The sequence below is a fragment of the Abramis brama genome, assembly GCF_963993115.1.
Source record: "Abramis brama genome assembly, chromosome: 16".
NCBI lineage: Eukaryota > Metazoa > Chordata > Actinopteri > Cypriniformes > Leuciscidae > Abramis > Abramis brama.
In genome coordinates, this window is record NC_139978.1 from 28,844,740 (window position 1) to 28,872,079 (window position 27,340).

The 27,340-nt window shown below is 37.7% G+C and overlaps 1 protein-coding gene across 2 annotated transcripts in view; it reads left to right on the forward strand.

Moving 5' to 3' along the window:
- Positions 1–27,340, forward strand: part of bcar3 (BCAR3 adaptor protein, NSP family member) — a 68,598-nt gene that overhangs the window by 1,105 nt on the left and 40,153 nt on the right. The window contains exons 2-3 of one of the 2 annotated variants that reach the window (XM_084086615.1): positions 7,393–7,530; positions 11,175–11,289. In XM_084086615.1, coding sequence (XP_083942741.1) covers positions 7,399–7,530; positions 11,175–11,289 — 247 coding nt within the window. In that variant the 5' untranslated portion in view covers positions 7,393–7,398. Of the gene's footprint in view, positions 1–7,392; positions 7,531–11,174; positions 11,290–19,979; positions 20,215–27,340 lie in introns of those variants that run through there. The other variant, XM_084086616.1, reaches the window with a different exon arrangement.

Here is a 27,340-nt window from a genome sequence, read left to right on the forward strand (position 1 = left end):
TCTAGCAATGGTGTTTTCCATGCTTTAAAACAGGCTAGAACCCAGCATGCTCTGAACATGCAGTGGCTTGTGGGATGCTGAACTCTTGACCACAGGGCAGCCAGGTGTGTGCAACTAAACAGAGATCATGTCTCTCAAATGAAAAAAGACTGTTTACTTTTTACTCATATGCTATGTGCTGTCACTAATGAATGCATTAAACAGCACAATAAATCATTTGATTCATAATTTTTTATTAAAAGAGCTGATCGATATGGCATTAAAATAATAAAACTCAGCAAAGAGTGTTTTGTGTTTAACTTAGAAGCATAATGACTTCACGGTTTATTCATTTTTCATGCTTTAAATTCAATTTGAGATATTGATGGACCTGTGCCGTTTAACTTTGAGCAAACAAATCAATAACATGGTTTTAAATGGTCTGTGGGCACAACGTGTTTGCTATTTATATGAGTTTCCCACAACTGTCCCCAGAAAGTCTGTTTGAGGAGGAGACAGAACTCTGAATGAACTTTGGAGTTAGAAAGCTCCACTTGACCTCTGACCATAGTGTGTATTTCTCAAGTTACACTGTGTGTTTCCAATTTCTGTAAGACAATCTACACAATAAAATAAATCTATACAAGCAAGTATCTTAAAAAATTCTGTCATCCTTTACTCACTCAAGTTGTTCCAAACCTAAATTAATTTCTGTCTTCTGAACACAAAAGAAGATAGTTTGAAGAATATGGAGAACCAAAATTCTATGGAAGTCAATAGGCCCCATCAACTGTTTGGTTACCGACATCCTTCAAAATGTCTTCTTTTGTGTTCAGCAGAAGAAAGAAATTCATACAGGTTTGGAACAACTTGAGGGTGAGTAAAAGATGACAGAATTTTAATTTCTGGGTGAACTATCAATTTTAAAGTATATCAAACAGGAATGTGATGTGCATTGAAATTGGATATTTTGCATTTCATAAAGCTGAACAAAGTTAAGGCCAGTTCACACCATACGATAACTATTGTGATAACTATATTAGCGTCCACACTAGTGGACGATATCGTTCTGTTCATTCCAAGCGTGTTGCAGTATAGTCGTCTGCGGCTTTAAATGCTCGAGCTCTTGAAAAAGGATGGATTCTGATTGCTAAAAGTGTTTCCAACAATGTTGTTTCTCTGTGCCTTTATCGTTATATTTGTGGTGTGGAGTGGACTCTGCTATACTTTTATATTTAGAATGATTTTTAGAACTATATCTTTATCATTATAGGTATTATCCCTGGTGAGAACGGGCCTTTATCAAAGACAGTTTACATTGACTTTAGGCTACATCACAATTTTAAAATGTTTAAATCAGAAGCATTATAAAAAGCATCATTAAATGCAATCCATACAGACTGCTATGAACAAGATTTCTCTCAACACCTTGAAGAAGAAGCCTCCAGCCACTGTTTACTGTATCCCAAACAGCTGTAATGGCAAAAGTATCTGGCAGATTGTCTGTGAGGATGAGTCAAGCCTTGCCAGGGAATGTTATTAGCCTAACTGTGGCGTGAGCTCAGGACTTCAGGCACGGCCGGAATGTTGTGAATCAGGGAGACCATCCTCCTCCCCAGGCAGAACTATGAAATGGAGCATGTTGGGGAATACAGGGGCAGTACAGAGGAAAGAGGCATTAGATAATCAAAACTAATCTCATAAGGAAGTAATAAGAAACTTTTCATAGATACACTGTAAACATTAGAGTTTGTTATTCGTATTTTGTGGTTATTGTTGCTTGGTTTGCTTGATTTAAAACCCATTCATTAACATATTGACACATATTTTTTTATCTTAAAATCTGTGTTCATCTTGCAGAAGTTCAAATACATTCATTTGATCATGACTGTCTGATGTTTAAAAGAAATATGATTGTTGTTGCATTAGAATTCTTTAAATGTATTTTAGGTGAGCTGCCTCATGGTAAAAGCAGAGATTAGGAGGGTGGATGGGGAGAGAGTGGTGCCTGCCTCCTCTTAAACTCCCCACTATTAGACGTTAACACAAGATAGAGAGGACTAGCAGGACAGAAACATTTTGTACAAAACATCTGCTCACACACTTCACTTGAACTGACAAAATGTCCACACTATCTTGACTGATTGCTAAAATGCTGTAACGTGTGGAACCCTCTGGAAAAGACCAGCATTATGTAGTGTTTTGGATGAGGGTTTATAGGATGCTGGGATGTGCATGGGATGCTGAAAGCTACATCAGGTTTTTTAACTAGCAAGAGTTTCTTGATCAAAGAGCTTCACACATGCAATCAGGTTGATTTAAAGAGTCAAAATTTGGCAAAACATTCCTGCATCTTCATCTCAGAGGGTGTTCTAGTCTTGATCTGACACAGCATATATCATCTCACACACACACTCATAAGTACCCCCACATTTTCAAGTCATACAGGTCACATATGTAACGATCTCAATCCTGCCTGTCACCACACACACATGCATGCACATGTGCAACATGCAACATAATAATAAATCAGTGCTGCGTGTGCTCTTGACTTGTGAGATCTCCCACATGTGTCGTTCTGGAATGCTTAACTCAGAACAATGATATCACTGATTCTGGGTTCACTCTCCTCTCTTATCCTGAAATCTGACAGTTCAATGCAGACGTCCAATCAAATCGTGTCATTCTTAATCAGTGCTATCAAGATAAAAATAGCTTAAATAGCTCAGTTCATCTTATTTACTGCACTTTTTAGCTCTTCTCTGTGGCATGTTTGTTGGCATTCTACAGGCTTAACAGCTGTAAGTGTAGTATTTAGACTGGCAAATTTTGCGCATTTGTGTACTGTACCAGAAAACTATTTGAGCATTTTTTTTTACAAAGGGATTTTCACAGTGCGGTCAACCCCAGGTTTTCATCATTCTAAACCTCATTTTTATCCCTGGGTAAAAGAACGTTTCACATTTGTAATTCAGAAGTTTTCTGAATTTTTTTCTGAAAGTTTTGTTTAGATGCTTGGCAACTGACAACCAATCGTGTGCTTTGGGCGGTCTTGGAAACACTGTGAGTTGTATATAAACAGTTGTTCCAGCATTTGATAGGAAAAATGTCAAATGGCGACGGAAAACGTGAAAATTGGAGTGATAAAGAGACCGTTTCATTCTTACCTTTATAGTTTGAAAAATCCATTTAGTTGGTCCAATCAGTGACACTGACACTGCAAATGTGCAGATAAGTACGTTAACCCAGGGTTTAGGAATGTAGCTACAGTGTGAAACGCCATTTTATGAATACCCAGGGCCAGGAATGGTTAACCCTTGGTAAATTATGAGCGGTGTAAAATATCAAGCAAGATAACCCAGGTTTAGTATAGATTATAAGTATATGTATACACTTTATGGTTCTCAGATGTTAGTGGAACATGTCCATAGTGATGTTTACTCTGCAAGGATACCTGTGAACTGTGAAACCAATTTTTGTTTTATTTTTTACAATCGCTAGGACCAATTTTTTCAATATTTGGGTCACTTTTTACAAAACTCTTCACACAGCACAACAGCAGTCTATATGAGCTAAACTGAGGATCACTTATAATTGCTTTGGCACAAAATGCATTCTACATCTTTCAAATTACATTAATTGTTTTCCACCGCAAAAAAATCTATGTACCTACAGGACAATTTGCACGTTTACATGCTCTTTTCAAAACTGTTAAACTTAAGTTTAAAACCTAACATAATACAAAACTGAATAAGCCAGCAATTTTGTACATTTCTACAGCAATACCATATTGAAATACATTATGAATCTAAAAAATGAAATGCTATCAAAACAGTTAGATGTAGCTGAATACCTTCACAGATGTTAGTCTTTCAATGTCATTACCATCTATACAAAAGGGGAAAACTTATAATTTTGTACTGTAATGTTAACATGTTCTATAACATATACTGCAGTGAATTCTAAACGGCAGAGAGGGCTATTCTTGTTTTTTAATGAAATTTTACAAAATAAATTAATGTGTAATGCTTTTAGAACTTGAGAGACAAAAGTATGTTTGTTGGTTGGCAACCTTATAGTGTTCTGGAAGAATGAGTTGATTTGAGACGTGAAGGAAGTGTTTTGGTAGTACTAGTGCATTTTCAATGTGAAATTAACTGTTGTGCCAAGCTGAGAGTTGGTAATGAGAACTGTGTAAAGAGTTTTGAGAAAATGACCTAAGTATTGAGAAATGTGCCCTTAGTACATTCACTAAAATGGGACCATTCAAAAACAGTTTTTGGGCCCCTGAAGAATATGTGCATATAGCAGAATATATGTCTATACATATATTCTGCCTATACACCATAAAGATCTTATTTACATGTTTTCACCGACTGCACTATTTTAGTCTAGTCACGTCTATAAACGGAAATCAATATTAAAGAAAATTCAGGTAAACAAAATAAACAAACATAAAGGCAAAATAATAATAATAATAATAATTTTAACAGAAGTAAATTAAGAATTAATGGTCAAAGTCATTGGAGTGCAAAGGAGCCAGGCAGTCTCTTGTTTCTTTCCCTCCAAAACCATGAATCTGCAACCACAACAGAGGAAACAGGAAGGGGGCTTCTGTATCCCAAACAGGATGTTCAAAGCAACACAGTGTGTGACTTCACGTGTCTCCAGCCCACAGAGTGCAGTAATTAGTTCCTGTTGCATGCTTTAAAATCATCAGAGCTTTTTTCCACCCAGAAAGTACAGTATATAGACCTCGCAGTAACAGTGAATGCTGTAGCATATTTGATGTCAGTCTAAAACATGCAGTAACGCTTGAAGAAGTGGATGAATCATATGTTGAATATGATGAACATGATCTTGTTCAGCACTCTATCAATGGTTAAGATTCACAATCATATATGACATTGATATGTGGGTGCATGTGCATACTAAACCCTAAATGTGATTAAGCCATGTCAGGATGTATCTGTGCAATGTGGCTTTTAAAGAAATTGGATCATGCAGATGCTTGAGCTCACTGAATGAATAACAGCCACACAACTTTGCTTCATCATCAGCATCCACCTTCAACATCATCACATGAAGCAATAATATATATACTTTTAGGAGCTTTTAGTCTGTTTACTGAATTAATTAATTATACAAATGCATACAAATTGGCAAATGCACTGGACTTGAAAACTAAACATCAAACTATGTGTATTGTACCTAATGGAATGAATATAATTTAAACTGTGAAGCTAATAGCTTGAATATCATTTAAACCGAATAAACTATCAGTTGATTAAAGAGAAAGGCACTTGTTTGATTTAAGTGCTGCAAGGGTGGTCAGCTTTCTCTTGTCACCCAAACAACCTGTCCTCTGATGTGTGAGCCCCACCGTACATCTCTCCATGTGGCCACAGGGGCATTGACATTCACGACAGGAACAAACCTCCCCGCAATTGTGTAAGCTACTCCTCTGATTGCTTCACCCCAGGGATGGGCTATACACTGACTGTGAGCACAGCTGGGCCTGCAACTCATATTGAATTAACTGCAACATTTTTTGCTGTATTGCCCCAGCAGTTTTATGAGCCATGTTCCACCTCTTCCACAGCTGCTTTTATCGCCCATTGTGTGAGAGTGGATGGGAGTTGATTGCTGGGAAAACAGGGACGTCAGGATCTTCCTGACTGGTGCATGTCTGCATTTGCAAAATGAAATACTGCAGGGCTCATAAAAACGAGATCAAGTTCAAGGGGTAGATGACAAATGAGTTAAGAAACTGAAACATGATTTAATGAAATATTTTCTTTCCACTCCAAACCCTGTTTTAATTTGGTGTCAAATTGTAGGCGCAGTAATTTAGGACATCAATGTAGAGAAACCATACAGAAAATGCTGCTTGCTAAAGAAAACATCACTATTTTTATGCCTCATACTTAAGTAATAATTCCAACCGTTAGTTCTGGTTCACATGGTGGAGATTTTTCAGTGACTACAAGTTACATTGATACAACAGTAGGCGGCGACAAATGTCTTTTTGAGTGAGTCACTGAATCATTCATTCAACCAATTTGTTCAATCACACTGAGTCATTCAGGGATGAGACAAGTGAATGAGTCATTGAATCATTCTCTCTTTGTGACACTGATTCATTCAAGAACAGCACTACTGTATGTTGCTCAGAGACATGCAGGGATTAAATCTTTTGAAACTATTTTCGTTGGTGGAGCAAAAACAGATCAAATAACTTAATAAAATGTATCTAAAATGTAAGTTACTGATTATTTACCTTTTGTTTATTTAACTGCTGCATAAAAGCAATATCATAAGCTATCATACGATTGGTCTGAATCTACATCCCTGTCATGATGAAACACTAAAGCATGAGATGATGTTTAGGGCATGATTAGTTATGATTTGTGAAGTGGATTATTTTGTTGGCAGGAATAACCCTTGACAAAGCACTTCTCTTAGGCAAGGTGACAGGGTCTTCTGCTCTCTAGTGGAGCCCATACAGTCTATAAATACACACACTCTCTCTCTCTCTCTCTCTCTCTCTCTCTCTCTCTCTCTCACACACACACACACACACGCACACACACAAATAACTGTAATGGTCTTCTCTCTGGGTGTTCTTTTAAATGATATAGGACATATCTTGCCAAGATATAAAAAAAAAAAACACAGCTGCCTCATCCAGCCTTTTTAATTAATTCAATTCCTCTGCATTTTTGTGTTGGAATCCAAATCTAAAAAGAAGACATACATCTTTCTGACCTGTGAATAACTGCCCCCACACAGAATGTCTTATGGAAGAGAAACTTCTAGGGATTTGTCCGATCATACTTTGAAGGAGAAAGGGAGTAGAAATGCTGCCCTCTCATAAATTATCTATTAAACTGAGGGAAGCTGGATTGTATAGTACGCTAACACCATAAATCCATAGTGGGGTTTCACAGTCAGTTTGAGGGAGGATATCCAGAATCATGCACACACGCATCCAAACATGCACACACTCATGCACAACAGGGCATTGTGAATCACTTCTTAATCATAATGAAACTGTTCAAACTGCTTATTAGTTTCTTAGGAGTGCACATTAAGTACCATGTGCTTGCATTTTGCAGACCCTCAGGGCTCACAGAGAAAGAATCATGTGTAGACAGTATGTTGCAAACTCTTGATTGTGGTCTAATGTTTTTTTTTTTTTTTTTTTGCTTTTATGAGCTGTCAAATATGTCTGAAGGCAAGGCTCATAAATGACTCAAATGTCATGTGTCAACAGTCAACTCATGCCATGAATAGTTGATCATGAAAAAAGTTTAAATCTATCTATCCATCTAGTTTTTTTTATTTATTATTATTTAAAAAGGCTCAAATAATCACTTTATTAACACAAATAATGCTTTGCTTTTCTCCTAGCCTTCCATGCGGAGAATCTTTGAGGCAACACTTGGATACATTTCTATCATGAAGCACATGTCCATCTCAAAATGGCTAAGTCAGCTGGGCTTACCTCAGTACTGCACGATATTCGATGAAGAATATGATGGAGTGGAGGTAAAGTCAGCACACACTGTGAGTTTAGACACACACACACACACACACACACACACATGCACACAGTGCTGCATACCACATACAGCTTTTAAACTACCATGCAATTATTCAAACAGTCATTTGAAATTCCATGACTGCCTGTGATTCTGTCTTATTTATAATCATAAACAACTGATGGAGCTGTTCAAAGTGAGCTTTGAAAATCAGTAAACATTGCAGAAAAGTGAAATAGAAACTTTGTGATTGAACTCGGGAAAACATGCTGAGATTCCTTTCACAGCATCTTACTGAATGTAGACCAGCTGATCTGACATCTGTATTTTCAGCCATGTTTTTCTTGGCAGCACATTCCACCTGGAATGTAAGTTCGTCCAGGAACAGCGGCAAATTGGAGATTCTGAAAGCATTTTTGTGGTTTACATATGCCAGTATGCACGCTTGACTCTGATCATAGCGCTAAACTTCAGTTGCTGCCAATAAAAGAGCTTAATTACACGAATAATCCTAAACTTTAAACTTCACTCTACATTTACACAGAAATATTTGCTGGAACTTGGGCTATACAATTAACTGTGCCCATTTGACAGTGTCTCAAGGAGTTTGTTTGATGTCTAAAAACTCAGAAGGAGAGCGAAAGAAATATGGTTAATGTCCAGCAAAGCATAATACTCCTAAATCGTACATCAAATCATTTTAGATATATTTTTTGTGCTTCCATTTACATTAGGGCTGTCCAATGCTGCTCCTGAGAACCACCTTCCTGTAGAGTTTAGCTCCACCTATAATTAATCAAACTGCACCAGATAATCAAGATCTTCAGGATTAGGCAACTAAAACTTTAGGCAGGTGTTGGAGCAGGTTGCAGTTGAACTCTGCAGGAAGGTGGCCCTTCAGGAGCAGGATCGGACACCCATGCATTAATACATTTGCACATCAAAACAGTTTCCACTTGCATTCTAGTCATAACCATTATAGTTGTATGTAATGGAAAACTACCTGTTTTGTCGCACACAAGATGAGCCCCAGGTGGCTCATTTTCAGTGCCCTATAAAGAAGTCCAGTTGCTCTGAAATAATTTATTGTACACACCATAAAAAACATTTTTAAAAGCAGTAAAAGTCACTGTCTTCCACACAATTATCCACTTTACAATTTAACCAGGTCCCCATCCTTTGAAAGAGAGAAAAAAACTAGGAAAAGAGACACTCAACTGTCAAGAATGAAATGACCATAGCAATCAGAAACAACAGTAGTGTTGACACTGAGATGACCAAATGTCCATTATAGGCTTACTGATTACACTGTGTAATGCCCATTAATGCTGAATCGTATTTCACTGATTACATTTAATGGAGTGCCGGGTAAAGTCTGGATTAAGAACAGCACCAATAAAACTACTATTGCGAATCCATTTCCACTTAAACTGGTGATGAAAGAGATGTTTTGTCTTTATTTTACAACAGATTTGAGTGACTAATATTTTTGTCCCACACACATACAAAACAATCAGCGATTGAAATCTACAGCTGCCCACACATATACTATGGTACCATGATAGTACCAGGTAAATTATCATAGTGCATGAATACTGTAATTGTTCAGTCAGGGTTGGGAAAAATTCAACATTTAAAAATTATCTTCCTTGCAGGAAGTAGAATCTATTGCGAAAAATCAACAGGAATCATAGTATGACAGCATGCTCCACCAAATCTAAATACCAGTGTGTTTGTGTATGTGTAGAAAAAATGCCTATACATGTAAAAAAAAGAAGAAAAAAAGAAAAGAAAAGAAAAACACTTTTTAAACTTAAGTCTTCATGAACTTGCCTTTTCCTTAAAATTACACTTATTGCACTCTCTTAATTCAGAATTTCTTTGGATCTATGTTCCTTTTCTGCTTCATTAAATTAAATTTAGAATTTCAATTCTGTGTCCTGTTTGTATGTTTGCTATTTGCTTCAAATCCAGGAACTTGATTAGAATTTAAAAAGCATTCTTAGTTCAATTCTGCAACCCTGCTTTCAGTACCACCACCACCATCATCATCAAAGTACCATATGTGTCATCTGAAACCATCACTGTACCATATCAATTTTTTTTTCTTTTTTTTTCACAAGGATATATGGGCACACATACACACAAACGCTTAAAGCACCCACCTCCTAGGACACTGGTGTATGATCAACAAACCTACTGACAAAACAACAAAGTAGCACATCTCTTATATCTACCAGCCCACTCAAAGTGAGTTGTCTGAGTAGCTCCTCAGTGACATGTTTTTGAAGTTTCAGCATGAGGGATTGATATGAGACCACACATGGTAAATGAAGAGTTTGAGGGAGCAGAGACTTTGCCATGGCTTGTTAGATTCATCTGTGGGTTGAAGGCAGTTGAACAATAGGCCCTTACCAGCATATGTTATCCCCTCTTTTTCCATCTCTGTGCCCCCCCCCTCCTCCCACACTGTCTTTCACTGAATCTCTTTGTGTCTACCATTCTGTCCGTCCCTGTCCACCACCCTTTCTCTTTCCCCAAGCTAGCCTGTAAAAACAGAGACATGGTAGTGGGAAAGAGTGCTTGCTGCTGATGTATGGGATTCTGAATTCTGAATACATTGGATGAGGCAGATGAGATAAGACACACAAAGAGAGCAATGCAGCATGCATCTGTTTCTCCAGTGTTAGATCAACACGACTTCACCTCGCTGCACCAATTCAGTACAACAGATTTCACACTGAACCTCGAGTCACGCTTAACGAATGACTTGGTAAAGGCGGTTGGAATAAGAATGAATAGCACTTAGATTACTAGGACATGTTATAAAAAGTAGAATTTGCTTTATATTATATTTTTTTACTTTTTTATCTGAATAAAAAAAAAACGATAGATTAAAACCAGTCATTTTAAATGCTATAAGAAAAAAGTGGGCATCACAACATTAGGATTTAGAGTATGAAAGTGAATACTAATTTTGAGATCAGCAGAAAATAACATGTAAAATAACATTATGGTGTAGTTAAATCATTTTAAGTGCGCATTAGATGGGGGAAATGAGCATGTACAATTAAATATGCAATCCACATAAATAGCTCACATCTTAAACAAATAGCTAACACACAAACACATTAAAATCTTGCATACTATTTCGAACAGATAATATTAAAATCGGGATGTAGCCACAAAAAAACTGAGTGAACTCATTTTAGTTGTACTGACAAACTATGGGCAGTCCCATATAACCCAATATGTTGTGGCAGTGCATGTTTGTTACTGTTTATTTAGGAAGGAATGCTTTGGCATGTGCGCTGTAAATGCTAAACAGCAGAAAATAGCACATAACCCTTAAATTAAACGGCTCTTGTTTTGTCCTGCCGGGAACAATGAAAGCAGAGATGCTTTCTAAAACATAGCCGTGTGTTTTTGTTGTGTCAGAAGCAGAAGGAATGTAATGTTGTGAAAGCCACACAAGGCCGGACTCTGAGGAGTGGTGAGGCATGGGGCCGTAATGACACACTGTTAGCTTAAACCGTACACTTTTCTGATGTTTGTTTGCGTGTGTGAATGATAGATAGCAATTAGTTCTAGCCCTTGTCATTCTCACCACACATTAAACCACTTCATCTCCATGTTTCTGTCTCTCTTTAGGACTTGTTGCAGCTCACAGAGATGGATCTCTTGGGTTTGGGGGTCCAAAGTCATCTCCATCGCATCCACATTCTCTCTAGCATCCAAGTGCTGCAAGAGCGTGAAGCAAAAAGAGGTTAGTACTTCTTATTCTCACATGGGGCCTCATTTATAAAATGTGTGTATACACAGATTTGAACTTCCACACCAACGTTCATATGTATAAAAACGGTCTTTGACATGGAAAAGTGCTTAGCGCTACATTAGGGTCTAAGCAGAAGTACACACTTTTCCTTGAGGCAAAGAGTCGGAGTACTGCAGTGCAGGCATTTGGAAATCTAAGAAATTCTTACCTCTCGCCATTTTCTAGTAAAGGATTTGGACTTTCTGGTGCTCTTTTATATGTTGATATATGTTATATGTTTTAGAAATTAATTAAGCGCCGTTTACAAGGCGGGTTTACAAAAGAGATGTACGCACGTTTTTTTGTGCATCCACTCATTCTCTGAATCACTCATAGGCACATTTGAGAAATGATTGTACGATCAATTGTAGGACGGTTTCTACGCAACATTTTATAAATGAGGCCCATGGGTTTCTTAATGTCTTCTTTCCCTGATTTCTCACTTTCTCATCCTGTTTCCATTGCCTTGCATGCTTTTTTCTGTCTTGTCTTGTATAGCCAGGTTTTTGACTATCAACCTGCTTAGACAGGAATGGTTCTTATATGAAGTGGCAAATCATGTGACATTTAGGGGCCAAGTAAATCTAAAATCAGACTTAGCTGTGAGAACAAAGCAAAATATAAAATGCCCAATGATATCTAAATTTATTTCTACTAAATGTCTTAAAATGCCACAAACTTATAAATCCAGCTCTTCAGTTCTTCACTTTATAGCAGGCAGACATTTGTTTGAAATGGAAATCATTTGTAACATTATAAATGTCTTTACTGTCGATTAAACTTAATGTGTATTTCCTGAATAAATGTTATAATTTCTTAGAAGAAAAGAAAATCTTACCTGCCCCAAACTTTTGAAAAGCTGTGTAGATAGAAGCTGTACTTGTATGTCTATCTCCTACATAGACAATAGCTGCCTGATGGCCACTGACTGAACTGACTGGCCTTCTGCTACTTTTATGGGCTTTTTAAAATACAAAAGGTGTAACAGAATCATTAAACTCAAGGACTAAACCAGTCATTAAAGTCTCCCTCTCTATGCAGTATGCACACACCTCCTCATGAACCAGTGGTGTAAAAACAGAAGCAGGAGCTTATCTCTTCATGGATGTTTTCTCTAGCTGGGCTGATTCTGCGGTTCCTGTCCTCTTGTCTCTGAAGCCCTGCTTGTACGGGACAGCCTGTGACTATGTCTGTCCATGCGTAGAGACCAGCACTGAAGAGCTTCATTAATCACAGCAAGCCTGCACGTGGGAGAAGAGTTCAGGACAAGGCCGCAGGCACATTATGCTCAGGGACAAATACATATGGGGTCAAATCAACAGGGATTAGTTCACAAAACGAAGGATTGGAGTGCTGGACGGATCCCCCTGTCGAGTATTGTGTGTGTGTAATGGTAGTGTCTATATAAGCTTGACGCCAACTCAGCTTGGTGGCAAAGTTTTCATATTAGATAAACATAATTATGCTATCCTCAAGATCTCCGAGGAGTCACCTTGAAGCCTTGAAAGCAATACGCACCTCGTCAGTGTGCTGAAATTATAGAGATTACGGTTCATCAGAGAACACTCAGAAACATAAGAAGCATTTACTGTCAACACTGATAGTGAGTCACGAATGGACTTGTTTCCGCACACTCACACACAGACATCCTTCCGTCTGACTATACACCTATCAGTGTTGCCATGTCTGCTTATATTAGGATGGACTTCAAAAACTAAACTAGGCCTAATCATTATCCTTACAGTTTAGACATTGTCTTACTAACAGACTGAAAACGGTATCATGAAATGTATTCAATGGACATGACTTAGTACTACATATTATATGTAACTAGCACAAGTACATTCAGTGTAAACATTTTTACCCTCACCAGTGTCACTCATGTGTGGCTTTAGACATTAAGTCCACATTTTCTGTAAAGCTGCTTTGGAATGTTAAGTTAAAATGAGTTATTATAAGTGACTCTGAATTTGGACTCTGGTCTCTTATAAATGTGAGCAGTTGCAGGCTGCATTCTTATGGGGTTTATTTACAAAATACTGTCACGTATTTGGTGTTGATAGTGCTTGCCCCACAATTATGAACGAACAATAATAGCCATCATGAGAAAATTCCCACCTGCCATTTGAGCCAAGGTTTACTTTGTGTCATCAATCGTATAGTTTGCTTCTCCTTTATGTTTCTGCCTTTCTCAGGCCCTCTTCTAACCCACTGATAAACAAATACAAGAAAAAATACCCCTTGACAAATAGCTCTATATGCACTGATTTAATTATTGATTTCGTTGGCCCGTTGTATGCATTAAACATTTTTATGAAAAAAATGAAAAAAATTTGCAGCATGATGCATTAAAAATAAGTCTAAACTCCAAGTTTATTCTATAATAAATAAGATTCTCATGCACCACCCACACGAGAGCACGAAAAAATGACTTGTCGCTTATTTTGGTTGAGGCAGGTTGTTTATTCTGGGCTTGTTTTGTCATACCAATTTGCTTGTTTCTTTTTAGCAAAATCTGGCAACACTGCCACCCCTAACCTTTCATCAAACAGACACAGACGCGTGTCTATGTCGAGAAGGAGCAGACACACGCTGCTGTGTGCAGGAGCTGCCAGGTGATTATAAACTCTTTCGCCCATCCCGTAATCCCGGCAGTCAGCGTTGCTGTGGGGGCACCCCTCCACTGTGTGTAATTAAGTCCTTAAAAAGCATGTCAAGGCACACACACACACACAAACAGTGGGCTGACAAGCTGAGGCTGGTTTCCCAGGCATAACATACTACCTCGACTCCATTGCTATAGAGACTCTGACGCTTTTGAAAATGGGCTGTTGAATTAGATATCTTGGATCAGTGAGCTTGCAAATAAAATTGTCTCCAAGCTTTGTAACCTTAAGGAATAGTTTTGAACATCTTTTGAACAAATGCATGGATTATTTTATACTACAAATCAAGCAGTCTGTAACACAAACTTTTGTTTACAACACAGGCAATAGTTTTAAGTAGTCTGCAAACTTAGTATTCTGGTATAGTGAGTGGTTAAAAGACCTCTGGTCTCGACTGGCATGGTCCCGTGCTTGAGGACAATAACTATTGTTTTCCTAAAAAGTTTGCGCTGTTTGAGGACTCAATAGGTGGTCTGATTAAACCAGCTTCAACAACTTTAACAGCCTATTCTATAGTGTCTCCATTCAACCCCTGTAGTCCTCACTTCCTGTGAGAAATGCAAATGTTACACATGCGATTTCATAGACCACCATGCTCCGCGCAAAGAGAGGTACAGTCCACTGCTGCGGCCTTGTGAGAGATCTTGATAGTTTCATGAGAAAATGTTGTTTTCTCCAAGACAGCTAGCAAAATTATTGTAACAACTGTTTTCAAATTTTATACTACATACAAAAAGTATATTTTTTATTTAAGCTTATTTATTTATTCATCAAAAAACTACAATTTCCCATAAAAATCAGTTCACATGAACTATTTTATGTTTTTACTTTATTATAGGTAGTTGTTTGAAATCAATGTCCCAAGCATTTCTACCTGTAAAAGTGCATATTTAAAAAGCATTAAGAATCCAGTTGCCCCCAAAAATAAAAGGTCTGTCATTTATTTACTCACCCTCATGTTGTGCCAAACCTGTGTCATCTGTTGAACACAGAGATGTTTAGTTTAAAAGACACTTCAGGCACTACTGTATTTTAGTTGGAGCCTTTTGTGTTGTTGAAAAATGTGTCAGTGCATAAACAGTACTCACATGTATTTGGAGCATGGCATTGCAGTGATGTTCAATGATGACAGGCTGCTCTTGTGTAGAAGGGCTGGAGTATACTATTAAATAAAGCATGCTATTAAATGGGTGGTTGGCTCACTGCCTTCCCTGCTCTCAGTGCAGACTGCAGATTCATTCAAAGGGATGCCACCACATATAAAAAATTCCATACATAAGCAGTTCTGAGCTACATAATAGCCAAGGTTAGCAATTAATCATTCTAGGTAGGTTTCATAATTTTGTTTATTATTATTTTACTTACTATGTAATACATTTTTTAGTCTTGCAGAAACTAAGATGAAGACTACGCATGAAAATGGTTAAATTACAGAGTATATATATATATGCTCAAATTAAATCCCAGTTATGCAGTTCTTTCATTAAGCACTTTGGGTGTTTTGTAAAGCCTAATCCTGCATAAGCATTAGAAAAAACAGAAGCAGCAGAATCGTAAATATTTTGAGAGCCAGGGTTGATCCTGTGAGAAAACGTGAGAAATCTCATCACAGTCAGATGAAAGCCCAGGGTGACTCTTGGATATATTCTGGGCGTTTCTAGGGCGTTTTGTGGGAAAACTCTTCCCTGTCCCTGTGCTCACACTGGGTGTGAGAGTAGAGCTGGCATTCTGCTCCTTCACCCTTCAGTCACATCCAGCTCAGTGCCAGCATTTCATAAATGTAAACACATTTACCAGCCAGAAGGAACAGCTGGGCCCCCTCTTTAAAAAACTCTGTTTTGAAATTTAATACATGTCCAAAATAAATCATGACGGATGATACTGGGACATAAAGTAGCCATTGCTGCTGCTCTGTGAAAAGCTTTTCAGATACCTGCATTAAGCTCTCTTGTCTGCTAGACAAATGTCACCTGTAGAAAGTGTTCATTACTCTTCTGAAAAATGTTTAAATAGGTTTAGGAGGAGGGTTGTGTTGGCATTCTGCCAAGTTCGACAACATGCCCAAAGTCTCTAGTATAATATTGCTGACACAATATTTGATTTAATGCAAAAACACAAATTGCATTATACATTCTAAAATTATATTATAAAAGACATTATAAAATCAAAAATGACTGATTTCTTACTTTCTTAGTGCATGTTCCTGGTTTTACTGTGAATGATTCATCAATGCATGTTAGTCCGAAGACAAATTTAAAAAAAGAGGGGAAAAAAATCTTTGGATTATGTATAATTAAAACTCCACCTCTGACACAGCTTTTCTTGTTTAGCTGACATGGTCAAGGCCTCTTAATTTTTAAGCTGTCCAACCACCTGTCATATAGAGATCACTTTTTACAATCCAGCCTATTTTCTATTTTCTTTATTAAACATCCCATTTTACTATGAAAAACATCACATGGGATTACCTTTTTTTTAATATGTGGTGTCAGTCGTTCCCCCAATGAAAAATGATAGAATCTTAATAAATGTCATTTTGACTAAATCTCTAGAAAGTCATGAAAATTATGTGAGTTTACCATATGAATTTGAAATATGTCGTCTACTTAGAATACACAGTCTATATGAAGTTTCTTTCTTAGTAAAGATAATTTTACTTTCACTCCATATTTATCCAGCGACCTGGAATAGAGTTACACTTATGCAAGTAAGAATGCAGGAACCGGACAACCAGCCACCAGTGGCCATTTAGTCCATCAATATGAGCGTGCTTGTCCATGTGTAAGTGGCAGCTAAACTCCCCCTGATGACAGCTAGACTGTAAACCGAGAGGTCAGATGTAGTGATGCTCATTGCTCACTGCTGATGGTGCCGGTGTTGGAAAATACCAGCCATGACAAGCAGATTCCACATCATGTTTATCTGAGGCACTATAAGATAAAGCTGATAAGACTGGAGCAAGTTGTTGCTCAATTTTAACATGGGTTTTATCCAGTAACAGTTTAATAAGGCTTTATAGTTAGTCTCCCAGGGTATACAATGGAATTATGCATGCACCATTACCCTCTTAATGACTTCATAAAGATTCTTAAAAGTCTGAGCTTAGTGGTAAAGTTTGTAAAAGTCAGTGTATAAATAATGATTAGCACATCACGTACACAGTCCACGGTTTTATGATTCAGAAAATCAGTCATGAGAGGAAATTAATATTTTCCTGTTGAAAACGTGATGATTACATGTTGTGGAATTGGGCGAGACAGTTTACATTTCATACTTTGATAACTGTTCTTACCCTCAGCCTTGAGTGGAACCAGTAGAATGAAGACAAGCAACACGTTCCCTTTCACAAAAACAGAGATAAGAAGAAAATAATTAGACAAGCTTTAGATCCCTTCTGAGGGACACTTCCTGTGTCCATCTTGAGGCATTCTGGAAGATGTTTGGCAGCACAAAGTCAAAGATGTGTTTCCATCTTACATCTCTTTTATTTTTATGTACATATAAAAATAGTTCCACACGATTAAGAACTATTCACCAAGCTCCAAATAATAGAAAAATTTGTTTTGGTAAGTAAAAACAGTTACTTAGTTTGCTTGTTTCTTTATTGGGAACTGCAACATAACACTTATAACAATCTCATATTTGATGCTGCGAGGAAAACAAAAATCGCAAAAATTCCATAGTCATGAGGACATACTTTAATTTTTTTTCTTAAAAACAAAAAAACAAAAAAATCTAACATTGTAATCATTGAGGTCAGATTACATCAGACACATGGTTACAAAGCAAGCGCTATGTATCGTTGCTCTTTACTTGTGTCTTCTGTGACCATCCCTCCTCCTCCTCCAGTCGGAGCTGCTCTGCTGGGGGCTGAAGGTGGTCCGGCCAGGCACGCTGACTCCATGTTAAGGTGCCTAAGGAGATGAGATCATCAGATTAAAATCAAAGAATGTCTGCTCTCAATCATTGGCATTAGGGCTGGCCCTCATAAAGGTAAATGCCATGCAATAGTGGAAATGTGTCAAGCGCTAGAGATTTTGCAATACTGACCACAGTAGAGATATTGATATCACAAGCAGCAGGCAGGTCTGCTTTATGTTACACGCGTTAGTGACAAAGAAAGGAGAAAAAACAAGTCAAGTTGAAGAAGAACTTGTTATTATAGCGAGTTGTTTGTCAAGTTAAAACAGAGTTAATTACTGTTGTTAAGCAACATTGCAATTGCATTAATGTGAATTCAGTTGATGTGCGGCCACAGCTATTTTACCAGGACTTCAAATGTGGCTCATCCAATCCGAATTTACTTAATGTGAATGTGTTTTGCCAGACTTTGCCATTCATTAGTTACGGATATTGTTATCTTTGGTTTTGTCTACCATATTTGAGGACACCAGGGCTGAACAAGCCAGACATGCTGACACACTCACCATAACTCTTCCCTTTTAGTGATCTATTGCCTGTGTCACATAATAAACGCTCAATTTCAAAGTGTGCACGTTTAATTGCACAGAGCCAAAGATTGATAATAGCACTTTGAGTGGTGTCTTTATATATATATATATATATATATATATATATATATATATTATGACAATGTTTTGACACAATGGTATTCTAGGCAGGTGTGCTGTAACTTAAGGAGGCCTATTTCAATCCAGGCCTATTTCTCCTTTTCAGTGCACACACTTTGTTAGTAGAGGGTTCATTTTGTGGCACTAGTGTTTATGCACTTTTGGTATGTAAATGGAACCCTACAACACTAGAATCTTTATTATAAAATGGATAGTTTTGGTTTCAGATACTGATTGGTCAGTAAAAAGTACCACTCATCCTAAAAAAACAATATAGACATTTAGCTAACTGTGTATATACAATAACTGCACAGCACCCATAGAAGATAGCTATTGTTATGCATGTTATGTGTATCTATTGTTATGTGAGGATTTTGGAACTGCATTGGCAGGTGTTCCAATGTTTTGCACAACATTCAGATGGTAACTGAGTGACAATACAAACCTTTGAATCACCTGCATGATCATCACGCTCTCCTTAGCCTTTAGTCAGATCACACCGCGCCCCATCTCTCTGCCTGAATCATTGGGGAAGGAACCCTGCCTTTGTCATTTGTTATCGTCCCACTGACAATGAAGAGGAATCCAAGGACAAAGAGACGGGAAATTCTGTTCCTCAGAGACAACAGAAAAAAAAAAACATTTAGCTATTCCGATTAGACATTTCTGAAAAAGCATTTGGTAACACTTTTGCTGAGACCCAATTTGCCTACTTATACTATGCCCTAAAAGTATCCACAGTTAAAATCCTCCACATTCAATTTAATTTAATTTACAATCGTATCTGAGAGAAATGTAGTAGCACGTTGAATACTTTGGAATACTCACTTTAAAATACTACGATTTGGGGCACATTAATTCTAATTTCGAAGACTATTTAGGACGGATAGTATGCAAATTGTGACACAGCATTTATTTTGATAGTCCACTTTAGACATTCTACTAACTATAAGTAGCTGCATGTCAACCACCACTCATTAGTTGACTGTCTGCTTAATATCTGCTACCACTTTAGTACATGTCAACTTATTCTCCTAACCCTAACCTAACAGTCTACTAATACACTGAGAGTTAGTTTACATGTAGTTGCAAATTAATGAGAGTTAGTTGCAAAGTGATTTCGATAGTCTAAAGAGGACTATTTTAGTTCTTCAGTTATTTCAATTGTTAGTATTAATTTCACACATAACAGAAATTGTGATACTTGTTCAAAAAGTTAACAAAAAGGGGCCAGTAATGTGCGGACTGGACACATGACAGAGGAGAGAGCTGCTGGGGGCAGGGGCCGACTAGTCGGTTATGAGATGACTCCTCAAGTTCCGCCCATTGGAGAGGGTGTGTCTGGGAAATCCTAAATCACTCCCTTGGGGGCTGAACTTAGGAGAGAGAGAGAGAGAGAGAGTCTGAGAGAGAAAGACTTGGAGGAGATTGTAAGACTGCTTGAAAAACACCGGCACAGTTCATAGTGGGAGGTCAGTGGCAACATAACAGGATTGTCATTCACGCACGTCTTGTTGTCCATCAGTGTGAATCTGTGCACTAGATCGCTATGCTTGGTGTGAAACTGTGAAACTCTTACAGACTGCATAAGGAGACTATTCGGTTTTTACATACCTGGAGAAACCATAACCTTAAGCCAGGTAAGAAAAGTAACACTTTTTTTATGCATTTTATATATATATATATATATATATATATATATATATATATATATATAAGTATAATTTTGGGTCTTTGAACAACAAAAAATGCCAATTATGATTGTCTAAGCTTGCAAACTGTCTGTGACACTTTGTGTGTTAGATTCAGTAGCTGACAGTAGCTGTTGTGAGGAGGGGTGTGTGTATGTGTATGTGTGTGTGTGTGTGTGTGTGTTTTATAAAGTTTCGCAGCAGCAGCATCTGTTGTCTTTGGAGTTGCTCATGTGGAAAACAGTAGTGGCCACTGCTGAGGACTTTAATACATTTGTGATTAACATGCTACAAATCTCACTAGTCGACTCACAGGCTGAATACAGCACTGCGGGTCACATCGGGTAGCAGGAGGGTTGAGGCTTGACATCTCCGCTCACCCCTTCCTGCTCAACAAAAGAAGGGTCCATTAAAGATTGACTATTGCGTGACTTTAGATGACTGTAAAAGAGAAAGCTATGAAATTAGTATTTTTGACCAGTCTCTAGTATTATTATTAGTATGTTTAATTTTATAACAAGAACAACAAAATACTATAAAAAAGCACATCATTAAAAAATAAAATAATGTTTACATATAAAAATTCTTTCTGGTCTGGCCAAAATGTCCACAGAAATGCACATATCAAATAAAGGGCATTAAAACGCAGAAAAGGTGTTGATGTGAACATTCCTTGATAAAATCTTGTCATCTTATTTAGCATAATCAATGGACTGTGCATGTAAACACACTCAATAACTATTAAAAAATAAAATATACAGCAGAGGAACTGACACCCTTTTCTGTTTTGGTCTCATTCTGTCCTCCCTTCGTTGCTCTTGCCGTTTGTTTGTGTGTAGTGTTTTCCTCTCAACATGCTCATTACAGTAATTAGGGAGCAGTCGTGTTGCATGTGATTGGAATGGTAGATCTTAAAGGATCTACTTTTAGCACATAGAGCTGAGAGAGACGGATGTGACCGCTGACTCCACGCCTTCAGTGAATGGGCGTGTGGTGTGTTCACAAGTCTGCATGGATTTCCACACTTCCTATTTTGATAAGTCTTAGCGATGGGACTGCGTAATGAACCACTCGGGCCTGATTTGTGGATGTTGACTACTGGTAAGGGAGTCCGAGTTGAAGTAGAAAGTGTTGTGTCTGTCATGGGGGGCGGAGGAGAGATGTTGATGTATTGTTGCCCATATGTTCCTCGCTCTGTGTGCAGCCGAGTGGTCCGCATTGAGGGAACTATGGTGCATTCTTGGTTGTTTTGTCTCCTTTTGCTTTACTGCTATTGTCAGTGACAATGGGACCCTCAATCAATGAGACAAACACAGTGATGTCATACAGGAAGTACTAGAACTCTCACTCTACAAAATCTAGACTAGTAGTTCTCAGATTGTTTTGCTTCAAGACCTACATTACCGTTCAATAGTTTGGGGTCAGTAAAAATTGCAAAAATATTGTGAAATATTAATACAATTTAAAATGACTGTTTTATTTTTAAATATATATATTTTAAAATGTAATTTATTCCTGTGATTGCATAGATGAATGTTTGGCAGCCATTACCCCAGCCATCAGTGTCACATGATCCTTCAGAAATCATTCTAATAGGCTTGGTTATCAATGTTGAAAACAGTTGTTCTGCTTAATATTTTTGTGGATGTTATGATGCATTTTTTTCAGGATTATATAAGAACAATAACAATGTAAAAGTAATTAATGTCACTTTTAAACAATTTAATGCAACCTGAATAAACAAAGGTATTATTATTATTATTTTTTTTTTACAAATCCTACTGACCCCAAACTTTTGAATGGTAATGTACATTTTACATAGGGATAGTTGATTCAAAAATCCAAATTCTGTCATTAATTACTCACTGTCATGTCGTTCTAAACCCGTAAGACTTTCGTTTATCTTCGGAAAACAAATGAAGATCTTTTTGGTGAAATCTTCAAACAGTTCATAAAGAGATCATAAAACTAATCTATATGAGTTGAGCGGTTTAGTCCAAAATTTCTAAAGACACGATTGCTTTATATGATGAACAGATTGAATTTAGGCTTTTATATTCACATAGAAACATTCATCAACTCACACATCAGTTGTGGTAAACGGAATGTTCGCGTGATGTGCGAGAACCAATGAGGTTCATTCTTGAGTTACGCAGCATGTTTGAGCTTCCGCAAGAACCAACGAGGTTCATTTTTGTGTGTCAAGCAGGTTCGGTTGAGCTTCTGTTAAAGGTATAGTGGAGGATTTTCCCGAATTTTAGAAAAGAACTGCCCTCTCAAGCAAAAATGCACATGCGCAACACTCTACCTGCTCCCGAGAGGGAACGCCTATTAAACGTGTGCACGAGAGAGCATGCACGAGCCTAGTTCTCCTCGTGCACGCTCTGTTTACAAGTTGCTGTCGGCATGGCTCATACAAGCCTACTTTCCAAAAGAAGATTTGCACTTTTTCCACTATGTCAGACTCGCCACCGGTAAGTGAAAATCTAGAAAGCAGAAAGCGAAAACTACCTAGGGACGAGCACGTATGACGGCCTTACGTAAACATATCACCAGAATGATTGACAACTAGGAGGACCAATAGTCTTGATGATCCACCCAGAAAAAGAAAATCCTCCACTATACCTTTAATGTTCGCTGATCAATGTTTAAATGAATAAATAAGTGAATAAAAGCCTAAATTAAATATGTTCATCATATAAAGCGATCAAGTCTCTTCAGAAAATTTGGACTAAACTGCACAATTCATATTTTTACAATCTCTTTATGAGCTTTTTGGAGTGTCATCAAAAAGATCTTCATTTGTATTCTGAAGATGAACAAAAGTCTTACGGTTGTGAAACGACATGAGGGTGAGTAATTAATGACAGAATTTTCATTTTTGGGTGAACTATCCCTTTAAGTGGTAACCCAACAAAAGATCACAATCATTTAACATACAAAAGTAAACAAAAAACTTTTAAAAATGCTTAAAGGGTTAGTTCATCCAAAAATGAACATTCTGTCATTAATTACTCACCCTCATGTCGTTCCAAACCCGTAAGACCTTCGTTCATCTTCGGAACACAAATTAAGATATTTTTGATGAAATCCGATGGCTCAGGAGGGGGCTCCATTGACAGCTACTTAATTAACAAAAATTTATAATAAAAAAAAAGGTAGGAAAGACATTGTTAAAATAGTCCATGTGACTACATTGGTTCATATACGACGAGAATACTGTTTGTGCACCAAAAAAACAAAATATCGACTTTATTCAGTCATTTCTTCTCTTCTGTATCAGTCTCCAACACACGTTCATGAGAGCACCACAACACTTGCGTGACGCCTTCCTCTTCTTGTAGGTCATATGTCAGAACGCCAACTCCTGCGTCATCACCACATACACATACACACACACACACACGCACACACATACGTGCATACACACACACGCACACACACACGCGCACACACGCACGCGCGCACATGCGTCATGGTGCTCTCATGAACGAGCGTCGGAGACTGATACAGAAGAGAAGAAATTACTGAATAAAGTCAATATTTTGTTTTTTTGGCACACAAAAAGTATTCTCGTCGATTCATAAAATTAAGGTTGAACCACAATGTTTTTCCTACCTTTCTGGGCCTTCAAAGTGTTAATTAAATAGCTGTCAATGGAGCCAAAAATGGTGTACTAACCCTGTCTGTCCAAAGTCCAACTTTTGCCATGACCATTTAAAGTCAGCACACTTGGTAACTCTCACATGAACCACTCAGCAGGGATACCAGGAATGTGACCTATAGGACGTGACCACAGGAATTATGTCAGAATAACCAGACGGAGATCTCTCTATAATAATCCCACCACTAAAAGGACAATTCAAACAACTTCACAGCACGAATAACAAAACAATTTTCTGTGGAAATCGACACCATGTCAAACATCTTAACTTGTAGTGAACCTGCTCCATTCTTCTAACTTTGTTCCGCATGCACTTTGGTTCTACAGTTCATTGGTTGATTCTATTGGAACTACAGAATGTGTTCTCCACTCCTTCAGGCCATCATGGTTGATGCATGGCTGTGTGTTAAGAGCTCTTTAAACCCTACACTTGCTCTCCTCTCACTCGGGTCTTTGTGTTCTGTAAGCAGGTTTGAATTCATTAAAGGAGAACTGCATTATTCACGAGACTCCCACCAACTCCTGTGGGGGATGGCTGGACGGTGAAAGGGCCAGGGTGAGAATAGTTGTCTTGTTGTTTTGAAATGCGCAGAGAATTCTCCTCCTTCATGTATTTAACCTTTTTGCTGTGAGAGTCTTGTTTGTATTACATGCACATTTTGAGTATGAAAAACACCCAGTGTGACCTTGTCTCTGATTGTTATTGTAACCAGTACAATTCCTACATCTATACCCCTTTTCTATGCACTATTTTTAGTGCTATTAGTCTATTAGTCGGTAACCCTGGTCGCCATCCATTTTCATTGTATTAAAAAGAGCAGCTCAGACATTGTGATAAACTTCTTTTTTTGGTGTTCCACAAGATAAAGTATGTCATAGGGTTTTGGAACAACATGAGGGTGAATAAGTGATGACAGAATACTTTTTCGGGGGCAAATTATCCCTGTAATCTGTGCATAAACCAGCCTAAAAAAAGAATAAGATATGCTTTCCTGGAGAACAAAGGCAATTCAGCATTCTTAAACATGACATTGTATTAGCCAGAGGCAAATAAGTGTGTTTGATATAGGGGGTGATGTCAGCCAGAAACTAGCTGTGCTTTCAGGATTGAATGAGAGAGAGAATGGGCTACTGTGATTGACATTTTGAAGTGAGGTCATTTGATGGCATGTCAGTCTAGAATAGAACAAGCACTTGAGAAAGAACTGGATAATCAATAGGGAGTCTACAGAGAAAATAAAAGAGCAAAGCATTAATTAAGAACCGTTTAATGAGCGTTTTGCATATTCATGACCTCTGGGGTGGAAGTGAAAGTAAACGGTTTAATTGTTTAGCATATGTAATCCAGAGCCACAGGGGACCCGTTCTGCATATCTGCAGTGCTGACAGCTGTCTTTCTGCCTCACTGGGTGCTGAAATGTTGAAAATTACACCATGCAGAGCTCTTAGACACCAAGTTAGCTTACAGTGGCCTTTTGACCTGGGCTGAGAGCAGGAGCAGGGAAATCACTTGTGCTTAAGATTCCTATTACAAGGAGTAGTTTGTTTATGTAATAGTTACAAGATATTTTACATTATAGTGTCCATGTTACACATATTACACATTGCTGCTATTAAAATATTTAACAATATAAGACAGTGCTCACAACCATATAAACTTTTAAAACTTTTCAGCTTTCTTCTTTCAGTAGGGGTGTATAAAGTACAGAGAAAATATACTGAGGACTTTCAGAATTTGACTAAAATAAAACTTAAAGGATCTTGCTAAAAGTAGTTGTACCAAAGTAAAGCAAAAATCAATTGTTCTTAGTCATTTAAAAGTAAAGAAATAGACTGATGAAATCAATAAGACTAGAGATTTTCTCAGTTTTGACCGACTCAAGTTCATCATTAAAAAGCATTGATTTAAGTTTACGACTGTAGTGGTCAATGATGAGACGTCTCTTCACAAAAAAAAAGTCCATAGCTGAAGCCAATTACATTTGACACCGAACATTGGCTGTTTAAATGCACATGAGTGTGATTTGATTGCCTTGTTACCTCAGTAAGGCCTTATTATCTATTAGAGGAGAGTCTTGCAGAAAAATTCACCCACACATAAAAATGGTCATCATTTACTCACTTTCATGTCATTCTAATCCCTGTATTTATTTCATATTTTTCTTATATACAGTAAATGTTTTTAAGATTGATTTAGAAAGACACGAGTGTGAATAAATACTGGAATAATTTTGTAGTTTTAGGTAAACTATCCCTTTAAATCACAATCACCTGTGAAATATGTACGCTGAAGGAAAGATTTATAATCATACTTGGAGGGCCTGCCTCCTTTAAAATCTGATCCCTTAAAAAATCTGATATGAGCATGCCAGCTTTTTCAACTGTATTTTTATTTTTAGTAAGGTCACAGTTGCCCTCCTAAAATCACCAGTGTATGAGTATTATGACTCACTTCCCCTGACACAGGAAGTCCAGATCTGCCTTCTCAAAGGAGCATGACTATCCCTCACACTCTGAAACATGTGAGACAAACTAATCTGAAACCAAAAGGGGATTCCTTACTAGCCAGGATGATAACTCAGTAACACTGATCTGTGGATTTTAATGTCTCCTAGCCATTACACACCACATGAAAACAGCACCAGTGAATGGTGTCTCGTGTTTCAGGGCCCCAGGACAGCGCACAGGTGCTCCAGGTGCATAAATATACAGCTGAGGTATTCATAGAGGGATTTCATAACATTGCAAAGTGCCCTGATCAAACCATTAAAAACCCACTGTGTGGATCTAGTCATTATACACCAGAACACCCAGACTATGAAAAGAGTAAGAGTATTTACAGGTGTGTGACAGCTGTAGTGTGATTAAGCGCATATATTTTATTATTCTTTAAGAACAGAAGGACCAGCACAACTGTTATCTTAGGGTTTGTTAAATCTAAAATTATCCTGAAGAACAGCATTAAAAGAGCACAGTCACATGATAAACTGATTCAGGACGTTGGTGGTCATGGATAAGTGCATTTTTGGGGGGGCGGAGGTGACTGTGGTTAGTTTGCAGGTTCAAACACACCGACAGGGCTTTACCAGGGAGTTTCCATGTCTTTCCATTCTCCACTGATGCACTCATGGACCAAAATTAACTCTGTCACACTGTGCACTGGTGGATAAATTGAGAAAACTTATGAATAATTTTTACTGACCACAAAACCGTAATTCCTTTGGAAGCTGGTTCCGCTACGGAATAAAAAAGGTAATTGTGACTTTTTATCTCACAATTCAGATTTTTTTCCCCTCACAATTGCATGTTTACTTTGTTTCTTACAATTGCGAAATATAAACTTGCAGTTGTGAGTTATGTAGTCCGAATTGTGAGACAAACTAGCAACTGAGAAATAAAGTCAGAATATAT